Source organism: Hylaeus volcanicus, chromosome 6 (assembly GCF_026283585.1).
Source record: "Hylaeus volcanicus isolate JK05 chromosome 6, UHH_iyHylVolc1.0_haploid, whole genome shotgun sequence".
NCBI classification, from domain to species: domain Eukaryota; kingdom Metazoa; phylum Arthropoda; class Insecta; order Hymenoptera; family Colletidae; genus Hylaeus; species Hylaeus volcanicus.
Genome location: NC_071981.1, coordinates 15546158 through 15560831, shown reverse-complemented (window position 1 = coordinate 15560831; position 14674 = coordinate 15546158). Strand labels below are relative to the sequence as shown.

Genomic DNA, 14674 nt, shown 5'->3' with positions numbered 1-14674 from the left:
TACATGTAAGCAACGTATACTGACAATCAGTATGTACGTATTGCGTTAGAAAAGTAATTCGTTTCAAGTGCCTCGAATATGCGATGCGCATTGTGTTTTGCATTACGCATTGTTCATGTGGTAATGTGGCTTAAAGCTTCATCCTGCAGATCTTGTTTTAAGTCACGTTCCTATATAAACAATTCGTGTTGAGGTACATATTGCGACGCAATCTCTTTTAAGTAAGTCACACACCTGTTACACCGCATGTCGTATATGTGGGAATGTGGCTTAAAGCTTTGTCCAGCAGATCCCAGATTGAAATGTTTTGAAAGTTTACAAATTTCGTGTTCATAAACCTTCGCGATAAGATAAATGAATTTTTAAGTTAACCAGAGTTTTACATTATTGCAGCAGACAAATTGGTGAAAAATAACCAATTGGTACCTTGATTTGGGCTTTCTACCCCCTGACGCGTTAAACTGCTACTTTCTATGGACCGGTGCTGAATTTTCAATTTTAGTAAAACGCATCATAATTTAGATATTCAAGCTACCAAGCAAACATTATCTTCAACCCTTTGCGCTCCTTTGTTCCACGCGACATTCTTTCACGTCTAAATCGATATCACACGCTTGAAAATTACAAAATGCAAATAAATTACAAATAAATCATTTAAAAGCGTTGGGAGCAGCTGGTAACGAAGTTGAAATATAATTCGGAGCGCAAAGGGTTAATATCTATAAAGCAAACGCTCATCGTTCCTCAGAATATTTTCACAAATTACATGATTCATCTCTGAAGATATTAAATTCTTCCTCCAAAGTAGCCTAATCAAACGTTTCAGTCCCAGTTCATAGAGCCCCGTCGTTTAACGTACCAAAAATGACACGAGATCCCAAATCAAAGGGCTGGTGTACCGGCCACCTTCTCGCCTAACGCGCACCGATTCTCGAGCAACGTGTTAATTGCGGACAGATACCACTGACTTAGATGCGCTCGTTTGTTTACGTAGTTGACGTGTTCCTCAGAGTGCTTGGTCATTCAGTGTCATGTATGCACATATGCAGTAGCGGCGGGCGCGGATGAAACGGAACTACATGAACGAATTGCGTTTCTCCAATTAGGCTGCAGAACGCCAGGGCCGCCGCAAGCGTGAACGGGAGGCCGCCAGCGGGCATTTTACGGGCGGTTGCTGTCCCCCAAAGCTCGCCCTCATCTAGCCCAGGGGCCAGCCTAGTAGCCGCCAACCCAGAGGTCACTTAGTCGACCGTCGATCGAACAACGCGCAGAACGCCGACGACACACCGGAAGCGAAACAATAGAGCCTAGACATTCGCGAATATCGAATATCCGGTCGTCGTGTGGAACGTCCAAGGGATTTTTTGTTTTTGTTCGACGTTTCCGGGCGAGCACCGAGGAGGTTCACCACCGATAAGAAAGAGAGTGAGAGAGAGAGAGATAGAGATAGACGAAGAAGAGAAAGAGAGAAAGATGTTGACGACCACCGAAACCACGGGACACGCTTTGCTCTCTACAATCCCTGATTGAACATGTACCTGCCTTTGATCTAAATCTATCCAACCTTTCGTATATTTGTCCCACAGTTCAGCTCAAGGATCGTGCCTCGTCCTGATCTTCTACTACACACACACATACATATAACACACACTGTACACTGAACACAGACGTTCCGTTTTGTTTCAATTACTCGATGCTGCCGTTGTTTAAGTATGTCTTTCTCTGCATTTTTTTGGTACGGTCGACGCTGACGCTAAGCACAGAGGTAGGTGATTAATCATGGGCGCACGCGGCGTATGGTTGGTGGAATAAATATGTTAGCGAATTCAATCTGGTGGTTAACATATGGAAACTATGTCGAACATTTTTTGATACCTATTGTTCGGGTCTCTTCATGTATTGTTTAAAAAGGGTATTAATGTACGAGAAGTCGAACTGATGGTTAGCATACGGAAGCTGTGTCGAATCTGAACATTTTTTATCCCTATTAATCGGATCTCTTCGTGGATTATTTAAAAAGTGGGTAATAATGTATTAGAAGTCGCTGTTTCTTGAAGAAAAGCGAGGTCGAGTACTAATAATTAGTAATATCGTCTTTTCGTTCATCTTGAAATGTTCAATTTAAATATGTAAATGTATGCTTGTTGTCTTTTTAAATTAATCTCTTAACGTAAAGCAATTCTAACGTGACCCATTTGCTGAAACTTTGTTTTCGACCATGGCGAATGGTGCGGTTAATTCAGATTAAAACAAGTAAAGATGTAATTATTTCAAAGCTTTCGTGCAGGATACGAGCAATTTAGAATAGATTCAAAGGATTCCTTTCTGGGTGATAGGATTATAAACCTTTGCTCTTCTATCATGTTAATAACAGCTCTGGTTAACTTTATTCACCTACCTCTTGAAACGTAACATAACATTTATATCACAAATATGAAATGTTATCCAGACTTATTCTGCTGTGTACAGATAATATGTATCATTAATATTGGTTATTAAAGTGACATCTAGTCGGCTTAATGTCTCTAGCGCTATTGTAGAGGTTTTTAAAGCGTTGGTTTCAGTCAATCGTGTCGATATAGAAATTCGTTCACTTAACAACGTTATCACTGGCTCTTATCACAGGTGTAAGTGTGCAAACTAGTCACGCAGAATTAAAAATTTTAGAGATGGTGCAAAATTTCCATCGGACATTAATCATTCTTAAATATCTCGAAACTACATACTTGAAAAACAGGAGTAGGAATTTTTTACGAAATTTTGAGAATAATTTATTTATTTAAAATGCTGTTCTGTCGACAACAAATAGAAATGTAGTCAATATTAACCTAACGAGCCTCAGACACATGGGTATCGCTTTACAGAACCCTGGAAAATTACTATATTTGTTCCATCGACCATACGTGATCGGACATCGCAAAAAAGTATCAACGATCGCGTTCGTCGCCTTCCGCTCACCGAAGCATCGATCGTCGTCGACTTATACTTTATGACTGAGAGTACAAAAGAAGCCATGTTTCCGTTGAAACCTTTTTGGGAACGACTGTTTTTGCATTGTTTTTGCCGAATTAGCTAGTTTCTCCTATTTGTTTTCTTTTTCGTATCGCCATAAGTCTGACGCCGAAAGCGACCGAATAGTCTTCGCATTCGAGATCTATTTTATCCGCTCTCGTTGCCTATCGGTCGAACGTTTCGCGAGGGTTTCAGTTAATCAGTTTTCGTGTTCCTACCTTCGCTTAGGGATGTTCGATTTTGAGTAAATATTCCAGAAAGTCTCTTTTTAGAGCTTTAACGAATCAATTCTTGCATGTTTAATTCTGGCAACAATCACTTCCTTAAGAAGTAAGAAAGTTAATGATAAGAATTCTGAAAATCTGGATCGGAAAGAGTTAAAAATCTTGTGAAGTGTGATTTTAGGGCATCACTTTACTGAGATTTTGATTTTTTTTACACGTATGGTAAAAGTAAGTACTTTAATAGTAAGTAATAATTTTGAGACCTAGAATGGAGTACTTATCTTTAAAAACAAAGAATATTACGGTCTACAATAGTAGTCGAGTATCATTGGACCATTCACAAGCTGTACTATTTTTAATTCCTCTATCGTAATGAAATCTTCGTTTAATTTCTAGTTAATTTTTACAAGGACCGTTGGTAACCAAACGAGATACTTTTTCGAATCGATTTTCGCAGGACTCGACTTCTTAGCGAATCTAGTCACATCGACTTAAAATCCAGAATTGACTTTTTTTTTTACAGGAATCGAACATCTCTACTCTCACGTACGAAGGAGCAACAGTATTTTGTAAGACTTAGCACGTCGTGGAATAAAGAATCTTTTTTTTTCTGTTTTTCTTTTAATCGTAGAATTTATTGTTCTCGGACATTCGTTTAATTTATGATATGTTCTTACGCATGGATCTCAGCGAGAAGTGTGCTGGGTGCTTCTTACGATTGAGTACTGAACGTGTTCTGAGAGTCACGAGAAAGGAGCCTCGATGCAACGTGAGTTTTATTTTTCCTTTCGTTTGCGTTCTTTTTCTTGTGTCTTCTTTCTTTTTCTTTCAATTGAAATCGAACATGACGCGAACGCGACGACGCCGTGACGTCGAGACGATGCACTATCGATACTTGTACCGCGAACGTTCGTCGAGAATTATAATCATTCTATTTAGACATGGCGAGCGATGATCTCTTCCCCAGGCGCGAAAGTTTTCTTTCGTCGTTTGTTACGGGAAAAGGCAATACACACGTTTCAGGTCGACGAATAAGAAGCACCTTATTTTCGAGGAGGAAGTCCGGTGTATCTGAGATTTAGGAAGAGAGCAAGAGAGCGAGAGAGCGAGAGAGAGAGCGAGAGAGAGAGAGAGAGAGAGAGAGAGAGAGAGAGAGCATGAACGCGAGTGATCGTGTGAACGAGGAAGGCTGCTAGAGAGAAAGAGAGCTAGGGAGTGTTTAAACGAGGTAAAAATGAGAGAAAAGCAAAGTAAGCAAAAATAAGTAAAAAAAAAAAACTATTAAGAGCCCCTTCTCCGTTCGAGGGAGGGGGGCGCTTCATCCACGGGCTGTGCTTAAAGTCACAGTATAATCAACTTCGTAGCGTTACATTTTAGGATAAGAATAGTCGATTACATTGTTACAAACTACCTACCGTTTCTCTCTCCAGTAGGGGATTTTTTTAAAGGTTCTTTAGATAAAGATAAAAATAGAGGTAAAAAAAAAAATTGATAAAAATGTAAAACGAAGACGCGAGAAGAGGCGAACGACATACGCGAAGAAGAAAGGGGATGAATTTAAATTAAAAAAGGAAAGGGGGCGTCGGCGAGGCGGAATATATTACGTGCAACGGGGGCACAGCCGTGGTACCTCGCGTTCGGAATCGATTAAGAAGACAAAAATCTATTGTGATAAATTAAATGGTGATCCAAGAAAGTATTTCCGCAGAAAATACCGCAAACGAAATAAATTAAAAAAAAAAAAAACGTAATAATAATTAATGAAAATAAAAAAGATGTTGCAAGCTGAATCCAACGTCTCGACGTCCATCGGGGAGGTGGGAGGGCGGTTTGGGGGGTGGACCGCGCTAGCCGCCCGAGACGGTGAGAAACAGGACAGACAGACAGACAGAGAAATTCTTTCAGTAATTACGGTGAGCCGAGATTTTTTCACGCCGCGTCGGGACACTGTCGACGATGGTATGATCGCGATCCTCGTCTTCGATTCGACTACAAAAATTAAAGCGAGGAGCGATGAAAAGGGCGAACAAAAAATGGCGATCCCAGCGTCGCTTCTCCGGGCGTTATTCGCTGAGGGGCTGGCGCGTGCACTAGGATGGTTCTCGTTTAGCGTGGTGTTTGAACTGTTGCGGAATGCCGCGTGCGTAAGTGAGAAAGAAAAAAAAAATTGTATAAGAATACTGTACACACGAGTCAATTCCAACGAGCATTTTCATGCCACTAAGCTTAAAGAATTATTAGTTGATAATGAAGCGAATAAGAAACAAACAAACCGATACAAAAGAAAAAAAAAATACGAGAAAAACGGGGGCGACGGGACGAATGGGAACGGTAATAGAGAAAAAAAAAAAATGCTGAGCGAACGCTGATGAAACGGAGGGATAAGAAATTCTTACACACTCTTTTAATCATTGTTAATTAATTAATTAATTAATCACGATCCTATCGATACTTAAAACGAGACGAGTAAAATAATAATTATTATTATATACACAAAACTATTATTATATTCATATTTTTGCTTATTACATATTTAAGACAACTATTAAACGAGGGCTAGCGAGTATAGTACGTTTGATGAAAACGTTTAAACAGAAAAATGTAAAAAAAAAAGATACCGAAGTGCGGGCTGGAAGGGGAGGGGTAGGGGTAGGGGGAGGGGTGTTTAGGGACGCGAGAAGGAAAGCGAGGCCGATGACGAAGGAGAAAAAAAAGTCTCACCTATAGGAATATTTTTAGTCTGTCGGGCTTGTGTACAACTTCGTGCGTGGCAATCAAGCGTCGAATTTTATGATAATGAATTAAAAAAAAAAAAATATATATATATAATAAAGGAACAACATAACGAACCCTTTCGGGAGAATAACAGGCGAGGTAAGGAGATATTAAACGAACAAAAAAAAGACAGAAATTCTAGCACCGTAACACGCCGAATTAAACGGGTTTCTTTGGCAGTGGGGCCCGATCGCTAAAACGGCGGTGTCGTCGCTTTTCCAGAATTCGAAAACCTATTGAAGTAAATTGATTACCGATACTAACGGTAACGGGGAAACAGTATCTGCACACAGTATTTTTCAGTCGCGATCGATACGGAATTTCCCACGAATGGAAAAGTCGACGCCGCTCGGACAAAATATTTCACAGTTCCCCCCATTATTATTACTATTCTAGGAATCGCATTATTACCACGTACACGAGAATGAGGATTAAAAAAAACAAATACCTTATCGAGGTACGGATGAAGGAGCGGGAAAAAAAAAAGAAAACGAGAAAATGCTAAAAAAGAATTAATTAATTAACTAAAAAAAAAAAAAGACATCGCTAGGGTAGGCGCTTCGAGGAATACATAAACTTTAAAAGTCACTTAATACAAATTATTCTCAAAATATTAAAAAAAAAAAATAAAGTTTAATAAGTAAACAAATTTTTAAATCTACCTAAGAAAGCCAAGAGTCAAAGACGACTAGATGATAGGAGCCGCATGGCCTAACTGCTGCCACTTTAATTAATTAAAAGATAATTAATTATAACTTTATTACTACTTAATTAAACTCGAAATACAGAAATGAGAATTATTAAAAAAAAAAAATAATTAAAAATAAATAAAACTAATGTCATGCCACTTTTCAAACTAAACTTTCTAGATGCAGAGACGAATCAGTAGGTATAGTGAAACTATTAAGCGAAACTTTTTCTTCTGATTGGGAATGATTGATTCGCGCTATAGATTCGAATATTTCCAATTGTCCAGTCTCCACAGATAAATCGCACGAGTTATGTACGCGTGTAAGATGTCTGGTTATGAACCAACACGACCGTCCATCCGTAATCGGCACTGCAAATTCGTACAAAAGAAAAAAATGATACAGAAATGACAAATGAAAAACTTGTAGTAGCTTGTCGTTCGACGAAGGGAAAAAAAGTTCAACGCCCCGAAACAACGCATCAGTTCGCGCGAAACGACGTTGCACCCGAAACGAGGAGACGTTTTGTTACTAACGATTCGATCGACTATGAAAAAAAAAATAACGTTGAACGAAATTTCTCTACGAATGTTTTTTCTGCTTTTTTTCCCTCTCTCCACGGAACCACTAATCGAACTCGATCCCACGAGCCACAACGTCGTGTTGGTGTGTCGCGAGACATCCTGTAGGACGTTTGTATCACGATGTCGAAAAGGTCGAAACGATCGGATATCGGTGCCTAGCTCACGTTGTTCTTACTCACTGTTCCTTGATTAAGACGGTCACTTTGTACCTGCTTGCTGCCTGCCTGGCTCCGTGCGTTACATAAAACATATTTCTAGTCTTTATCGAGGTGTAATCAACGCTCTTGTAATTTTACTCGATATAAAAGTAAACAACAACAAATCAACGTCCAAGCATTGTCGCGTAATTTCGTTTGTGATAAAACGTGTGCGATTTTTCTACACGGTATCGAGGAATCGTAACGCCGATCGATTGATTTCTTCAATATTTTCCCCCCCCACCCCTCATTCGATTCTCGCGACGAGCGACTATCCCGGAAGGTTGATGGTTTCGACAGCTGTTTCGACATCTGCATCCCAGCCGACGTAAACCGCGTTCGAAAATTCACGAAGCCGATTTCCTTGGGGCTCTCCTCGTTCGTCGCGCGAGTAATCTCGCGTCAACGCAAAAAATACAAAAAAAGAAAAACAAAAAACTGAAAGAATGAAGAAGCAAGAAATGAAACGGAAAAGAGAAACAGTAAACGATGAAAGAAAATTAATTATCGACCCGACAGAAGCGAACCGAGGGAATTACTTCCGCAGTGAATTTTTGAACGAAGGCGGCAATAATTAAAATGAAAAAAAAATAAGTAAACAGGTTCGTGCTACTTTTAGTGGAAACGAATAATGGTAAAGGCTCCATCTCTTGTAATATTTTTATTATCGCAAACGTAATATATTACATTATTAAATTATATTAAATAAAGAATTACGCCACCGTTTATTATTTATTATTGACTAACGTTCAACTAATATTGTAAATAATAACGAAAATATTTTATCTATATTTCCGATCCGGGGGTGTTGGGCGGGGCAGCGTATTACCTCTTGTCCGCCCTTCAAGGCGATCGTTGCGATCGCCGTTCGCCCGCCCCCCTATTGTTACACCATTTCATCATTGCATTTAATAAATTATATATTTATTGACTCACTCACCTTTTCACTCACCCCCGTCGTTCGTTTCTCTATTCTAGCTGTAGGCATTCGTCCAAGATACGCCCGACGAATCGTCCTAATTTCCAGTGGGTCGTTCTCAGAACGAGGTCGGCTCGGCGGACGTGAAGAAGAAGAGGTGAGATCGTTGTGTTTTTCTTTTTCAGCCTTGGACGATACTAATATCTTCGACGTCGAGGTAAATTGATGGTACACGTTATGAAAAAGACTTCAAGGAGATGACCAATTTTGATTGGTTAATAAAACCTGCGATACGAGGAAGACTTACCTGACTTAAATTCTTACGAGAACTATATTTTGATTACGAAAATATTTATTTGCATCAACACTGCTTGATATAATTTTATAATATGTTCCGTATATTATAACTATAAAAAATAATTGAAAATGTGTAATTAACATTCAACAGTCATATAAAGAAGTTGTGTCTGTGGTTGCCTAAGCAGCATTTCCGAGTCCCAAACGAATGGCGGGAAGACGGACGTCGTCATGCACAGTAGAGATTTTGATCAACGATGATTTTAAGACAATTTGACCGTGCGTGACGGATCGAAGAAACAGGGGACACGTGGTTTGTTTTAAAAAATTTTTTTAATACTTCCGCAACAATTTATTTAAAGCATACAAACGGTACAAACTGTATTTGTTGTCACTTTGAGTATAAATTAAATTAAGTTAACGCGGATATCAAGTGCGTAGGAGGAGGGTGACAGAATAAGGGAGGGTGTAAGAGAAGAAGAAAAGATAAACGGGTGGATTTTTCTTGGTTACGTTTTCTCTTTTTTTTTCAAGCTACGAATCATCGAATCGACCAACGTCCGAGATATTCTCTTTCAGTTCCATCGTCGATTCGTTATCGAGCAACTATAGGCCGCGAAAAATGAAGTGGAATATATCGGAAATTCACAGACAATCGAGCTGAATCCTGAGTTCGAGTCACGAGAACTTCCACGACAGATCGAATCAATTTTTTCCCCCGAAACGAAAGCTTCCATGGTCTGTACCAAAGGGCTTCCCCCCGAATAGATTAGCTCAACACAAACGACTAATGTTAATAACCTAACGAAGCAAGCAAGTTTACGCGACAACCCACCCTCCCCATCCCCCTAGAGAAATATATAAACCGAACTCGTCGTCGAAGTGCTCATTTTGCTCGAGTTTCCGCGCCAAAGTCGACTTTAGAAATCCCTTTGATCGGGGTACGGACCATAGGGCTGCTCGTTCTGATCATGCGCGCAGTCGAAAGTACTTTGGACAGAGTTTGCAATTTTTCAAGCCCGAGATCGCTCGAAGTCTCTGGTTAGGAGAATAAGAAGGTAGCGATGGGATCGAGGGTTTTGCGAGTAGACTCGAATTTTTATCGATCAGGTTCGAAACTTCCACAAGTATGAAACGTACAATATGGAAACAGTATTTAAACGCAAATGTAGTAATGATAAAGAATATCTTAAGTACGAATAATGAAGCTTCACAGTTCCATTCTGTTCTTAACCTCAACTATTGTTATAAACTATAGTCCAGAGAGTTAATCAAATTTTGACAACTTGTCTACACATTTATGCTTCCTATGCTCAGTCAAAGAGATTATATATAAATATTCATCGCGTGTCTCAAAAATTGGTATAGATCCACTGTCTGACCATTTCAGCCACATTCTACTTAGCCTCACTCGTCAGGCCTGCTTCACTGTCTGACCGTTGCAGTCACACTCTACTTAGCCTCACTCGGCACCCCTGCTCCGCTGTCTGACCCAGACCATCACGAACTACCGAAACTCCCGCAGAATTTCGTGCGTTCGCGAAAGCTGGAGGAAGCAGCCTGTGTTAATTCAGTGAATCGTTTTCATATCGATGATAGATTCATTCATTTCCTTCTTCTTTTAATGACGAAGATATAGATGTACGCATAACAAGCCTGACAGTGGATAGATCGAAACATTTATTACTTATGGAACGCTGTACGAACCCATCAGGATAACCTCCTCTATCGCGATCGTACTTGATCCCATCTCGTTTGGAAGGTTCGTGGAAAGAAAAGAGAAAGAAAATAAAAGAAAGAGAGGACGAATCAGAACACCTGGACGCGGTGATTCTCGCGATCGCAGACGACGATGTTACCGGTCGACGTGACGGCGACACCTTCCAGTCCCTTGAATTCACCGTCACCGCTGCCCCAGCCGCCGAACGACTTCAGGAACGCGCCCTCTGGGCTGAATATCTGTATTCTGTTGTTGCCGGAGTCGGCGACGACGATGTAGCCCTGGTCGTCGACAGCGACGCCCCTGGGGAACTTGAACTGACCCTCGTCGGAGCCCTCGGATCCGAAGGAGGTCAGCACCCGCCCGTTCACGTCGAATATCTGAATACGATGGTTGTTGCCGTCGCTGACGATCACGCGGTTAGTGTTGCTCACCGCGATGTAGTGGGGGTGTTCCAGTTGGCCACGTCCGCTTCCGCAGGTACCGAATTTGCCCACGAACGTGCCGTCCGATTGGAACACCTGAGGAATAGATATCGCGTGAGCCACGATGGTTCTATGTAGGAATATTCGTGGTTTTCCATGAGACTGATACGATATTGACTATATTCGAGTGACTTGACATAAAAAAAATTAAAAATGGAGTAAAAGGGTTTTTTTCAGAGGGGATTTTAGAATTTTGCTTTTTATTCCTTTGCAGTTGAGGTACTCTTCATGGGTGTCGACGAAGCTTGCACCGAAGATCAAGCTGTTGTTATTTAGAGTTAGATATTAGCCCTTTGTACTCGAGGCCTTTTTTTTCTGGTATCTACAAGTAATTCGAATGCTAAGGTTAGTTTGAGTTGGAAGATGTAGCCGGATTCGTGATCGCAAACTAATTTGAGATTTTACTGCACCTTCTACTGACCTTTACTGCACTGACAATCATTTTATTGACACTTTGAGTTCCAAAGAAATGAAACCTACGCAAACATTATTGTTGGTTGATTTACTGCGTAAAACCTAGTGGTGACCGAAAGTCACCTCTCGAGTGCAAAGGGTTAGTTGCATGTGATTTCATTTCACTAGATTTAGTATTTAGTTTGAGAGTGGCTCTGTCAACGTGGTCGTGGTGCCAACTCAAACGACAATATCTAAAGCCTTTCTTGAAAAATCCTTTATAAGGATTGCAATTGACAAACCAAAACTTAAACTGTTCTTCGATTTTATTGCCTCCTGTAGGTTGGTAGACTATATGTTTCTGTTGCTGTATATAAACCATTACTAGGTACTGGATCATTCTTACAATTCTTGTAGTATAGAAATCATACAGTCAGAGTTAGTGAATATCTTTTTCTGTATCTCTCTAAGTATGATTCGTTTGGGTTATCATCCACTTTAACAGTAGCCAAAACATCGAATTTCAGAATGTATTGCACACATATTCACGAACCATAAGTGGCTACTGTACCACCTAGTGTTGATATGGTATCAGTCTCATCGCTTCAAGGTCTGGTTGAAGAATTGATAACGAGTCCCTCGAGTTTCAAAGGTCGGAATTCGATGGAATTCCAAGGGAATCGCAATGACACTTACCTGCACGCGATGGTTCTCTTTATCGCACACATAAATAAATCCAAGAGCGTCCGTGGTGATCCCCCAAGGATAGTTAAACCGACCGTCGGCGGTGCCTTGGGAGCCGAAGGCTCTCAGAAAACGGCCGGATGGGTCGAGCACCTGTATTCTATGGTTGTAACGATCCGCGATGATGTATTGCCCGATCCTGTTCACGGCCACCCCGGCGAGACAGTCGAATTCACCCTCGCCGCTTCCGTACGTTCCGAACTCCTTCATGAAGTTCCCATTGCAGTCAAATACCTGAGAAACGTCACGGTATCGTTAAAGGGTTAGTTCCATTCCATTGAAAAATAATCATTTATATCGGGTATTTATAGTGAGTTCCCTAGTCGAGAAATTGATGCTTAGTTTTTTTTTAAGGCTTGCAGTGTTCATCCCCTACAATAGTTATTAATTCTACTATCGTACAGATTATCGTCCTTTATATCTGGTAAGGGTTGATAAAATGTTTCTGCAATTTCATGTCCATTTTGATACTTTTTACATATGTAGTTATTTGATTTGCAATTTTTAATTATGAAACTATTTAATTAAACACGAATGCAAATTAATAGCGAACATTGAAACGAAAATAGAGAAATGTAGGGAAAACTCTGCGTTTCAAAATGGTGCGCAATATGAATATATCAAGAGAAATATTTATTCCGAAAACAAGCATTAATCTACTCTGTGGTGGGATGAATATCTTCACTTCCAAGTGAGCCAGCTTCAATCTAATGGTCCAAACGAAATTCTCTGTATAATTATACAAGAGTCTAAGGATCCAAACTAAAATCCTTTGAAAATTTTCAAAATTGAGGATGGCTGTGTTTTACTAAATCAACTTTCTTTGAGGGGAAAACGTAAAGAGCAGTACCTCAATTGCTGTCGTCGTTTATGTTTTCCTTTCACAGAAAGTTGATTTGATTCAAACATCACCATCCTCAATTTCGAAAATTTTCAAAATGTTTGTACCTTTATTGCATTCAATATTATCTTAACTCTGTCTATATAGACAAACTATTAGTATCCTTCTACTAATTTCGAAAATGAAGAAATTAAAGAGAATCACTTCGGTAACTAAACATTTAAAGTTTCGACTTTCATGCCATGAAACTTGCTTGAACAAATGCTTGAACTTTTAGAACCTTTGCGCCTGTAATTTACGGAAAATTAAATTTCTGCGATACGAATGCCTCTGGAATGGTATAATATTCGAGGATTTCGAATAGAAGGGTAGTATCGTAAGCCATAAGTAGTTACTTGAACACGATGGTTAGAGCTGTCAGCCACGACGATGGTGTTGTCTGGGCCAACTGCGAGGCCTCTCGGCCAGGTAAAGCATCCGGCTTCGCTCCCCCGCATCCCAAATTTGAACAGCTGCCGCCGCTTCAGCAAGTAGTGACTCCTCCGGCCATTGCTGTTACATTTCGAACATCGATCATACACGAAAATCCTCTACGACCTCGCGCACACGATACCGTTCGTAATTATTCAAAGGCTGGTGTAGTTTAACTTTGCATAGTAGTACAAAAGACAAACTCTTAGAAGCCTTGTGTCAGCAACTGATAAAACAAGGCAAAATTTATTCAAAGTTTGTGTTTCAGCTTTCGCAAGCATAGTAATCAGTAAATATTTAAAAAAAAAAAAAAGCTGCTTTAAACGATTCCTTTGGTGGTCGATTTTTTTGTTAAATAATCTCGTTCGAATAACTCTGAACAGCAACGCATACGGTCGTTGAATTCACTCACCTAGTGGAGGAACCTGCTGCCGCGAGTATAACGGGAGCTGCTGTAGGGGACGTGGGGGAGCCTGACGGGTTTTTTTGATCGTCGTCAGAAGATTCGAATGATGTTTGGCCACCGTGCCTCAAAGGTAGACCGAGCGATAACCTCCGCGAGGCTGCGCTGCTACTGTAAAAAGATTAACTTCTCAGTTCATCCAGGGACACTTCCATTAAGGGGTAATCCAGTCTAGAGCGACAATCTTCAGATATTCTTTTCGATTTCTTTTCTTTAAATGCAACTACAACTTTTTTTCTGAAATATTGCACGCGTGTTTATTTATATTTCAAGAACATATTAGGCTGTCCAGAAAGTTCGTGCCAATTTTTCAGAAAAATTCATATTCCTCCCAAAAATAGATTTGTTGGATATTCTAGACTGGAACACCCCGTTAACGACGAAAGTGGGGTTCGAATTAAATACACGTTTATAATTTTAGCACCATGTGACTGGCAACGCGATCCACTTTATATCACCGATCCATATATATTCTCATGGATTCTTGCCAGGTAAGGGGCAAATGGCCAAGTTCACGGTACCCCTACTCCTTTTCCACGCGTGTCTAGACATACTCGAGCCGAATCAGTATGCCACCGATCGTATAGCAACTTCAATTTTCCGAAGCTTCTAACACCAGACGCGATTAAACTGCAGTGGCGTGAATAATCATATCCTGGGAATCTTTCGTAACGTTTTCATTACGAACAGGTTTTTATACTGTGTTTAATCACTACTTCACAAGCAAACCTAAGTTACGTTTTGATGTGTTTCGTGTGGAGGAAAAATGTGTTATATTTTGTGTGGAATATATGAATTTCTATATTATAGAAGAAAGATAGTAAATTGGAGGTTTGACAAATATTTTCTTCAAAATATCT

The 14674-nt window shown here is 40.1% G+C and overlaps 2 protein-coding genes across 8 annotated transcripts in view; one reads left to right on the top strand and one right to left on the bottom strand.

The window, feature by feature from the left end:
- Positions 1-8412, top strand: part of LOC128878020 (calmodulin-binding transcription activator 2) — a 90082-nt gene extending 81670 nt beyond the window's left edge. For all 6 annotated transcript variants that reach the window (XM_054125792.1, XM_054125795.1, XM_054125791.1 and 3 more), the window contains one exon: positions 1107-8412. In XM_054125792.1, coding sequence (XP_053981767.1) covers positions 1107-1245 — 139 coding nt within the window. In that variant the 3' untranslated portion in view covers positions 1246-8412. The remainder of the gene's footprint in view (positions 1-1106) is intronic.
- A 613-nt stretch (positions 8413-9025) lies between these two features.
- The window catches only part of LOC128878018 (RING finger protein nhl-1), an 88778-nt gene continuing 83129 nt past the window's right edge, over positions 9026-14674 (bottom strand). The window contains exons 13-16 of one of the 2 annotated variants that reach the window (XM_054125789.1): positions 13764-13925; positions 13276-13432; positions 11992-12273; positions 9026-10938 (exon numbers count right to left, since the gene is read on the bottom strand). In XM_054125789.1, coding sequence (XP_053981764.1) covers positions 10507-10938; positions 11992-12273; positions 13276-13432; positions 13764-13925 — 1033 coding nt within the window. In that variant the 3' untranslated portion in view covers positions 9026-10506. The remainder of the gene's footprint in view (positions 10939-11991; positions 12274-13275; positions 13433-13763; positions 13926-14674) is intronic. The other variant, XM_054125790.1, reaches the window with a different exon arrangement.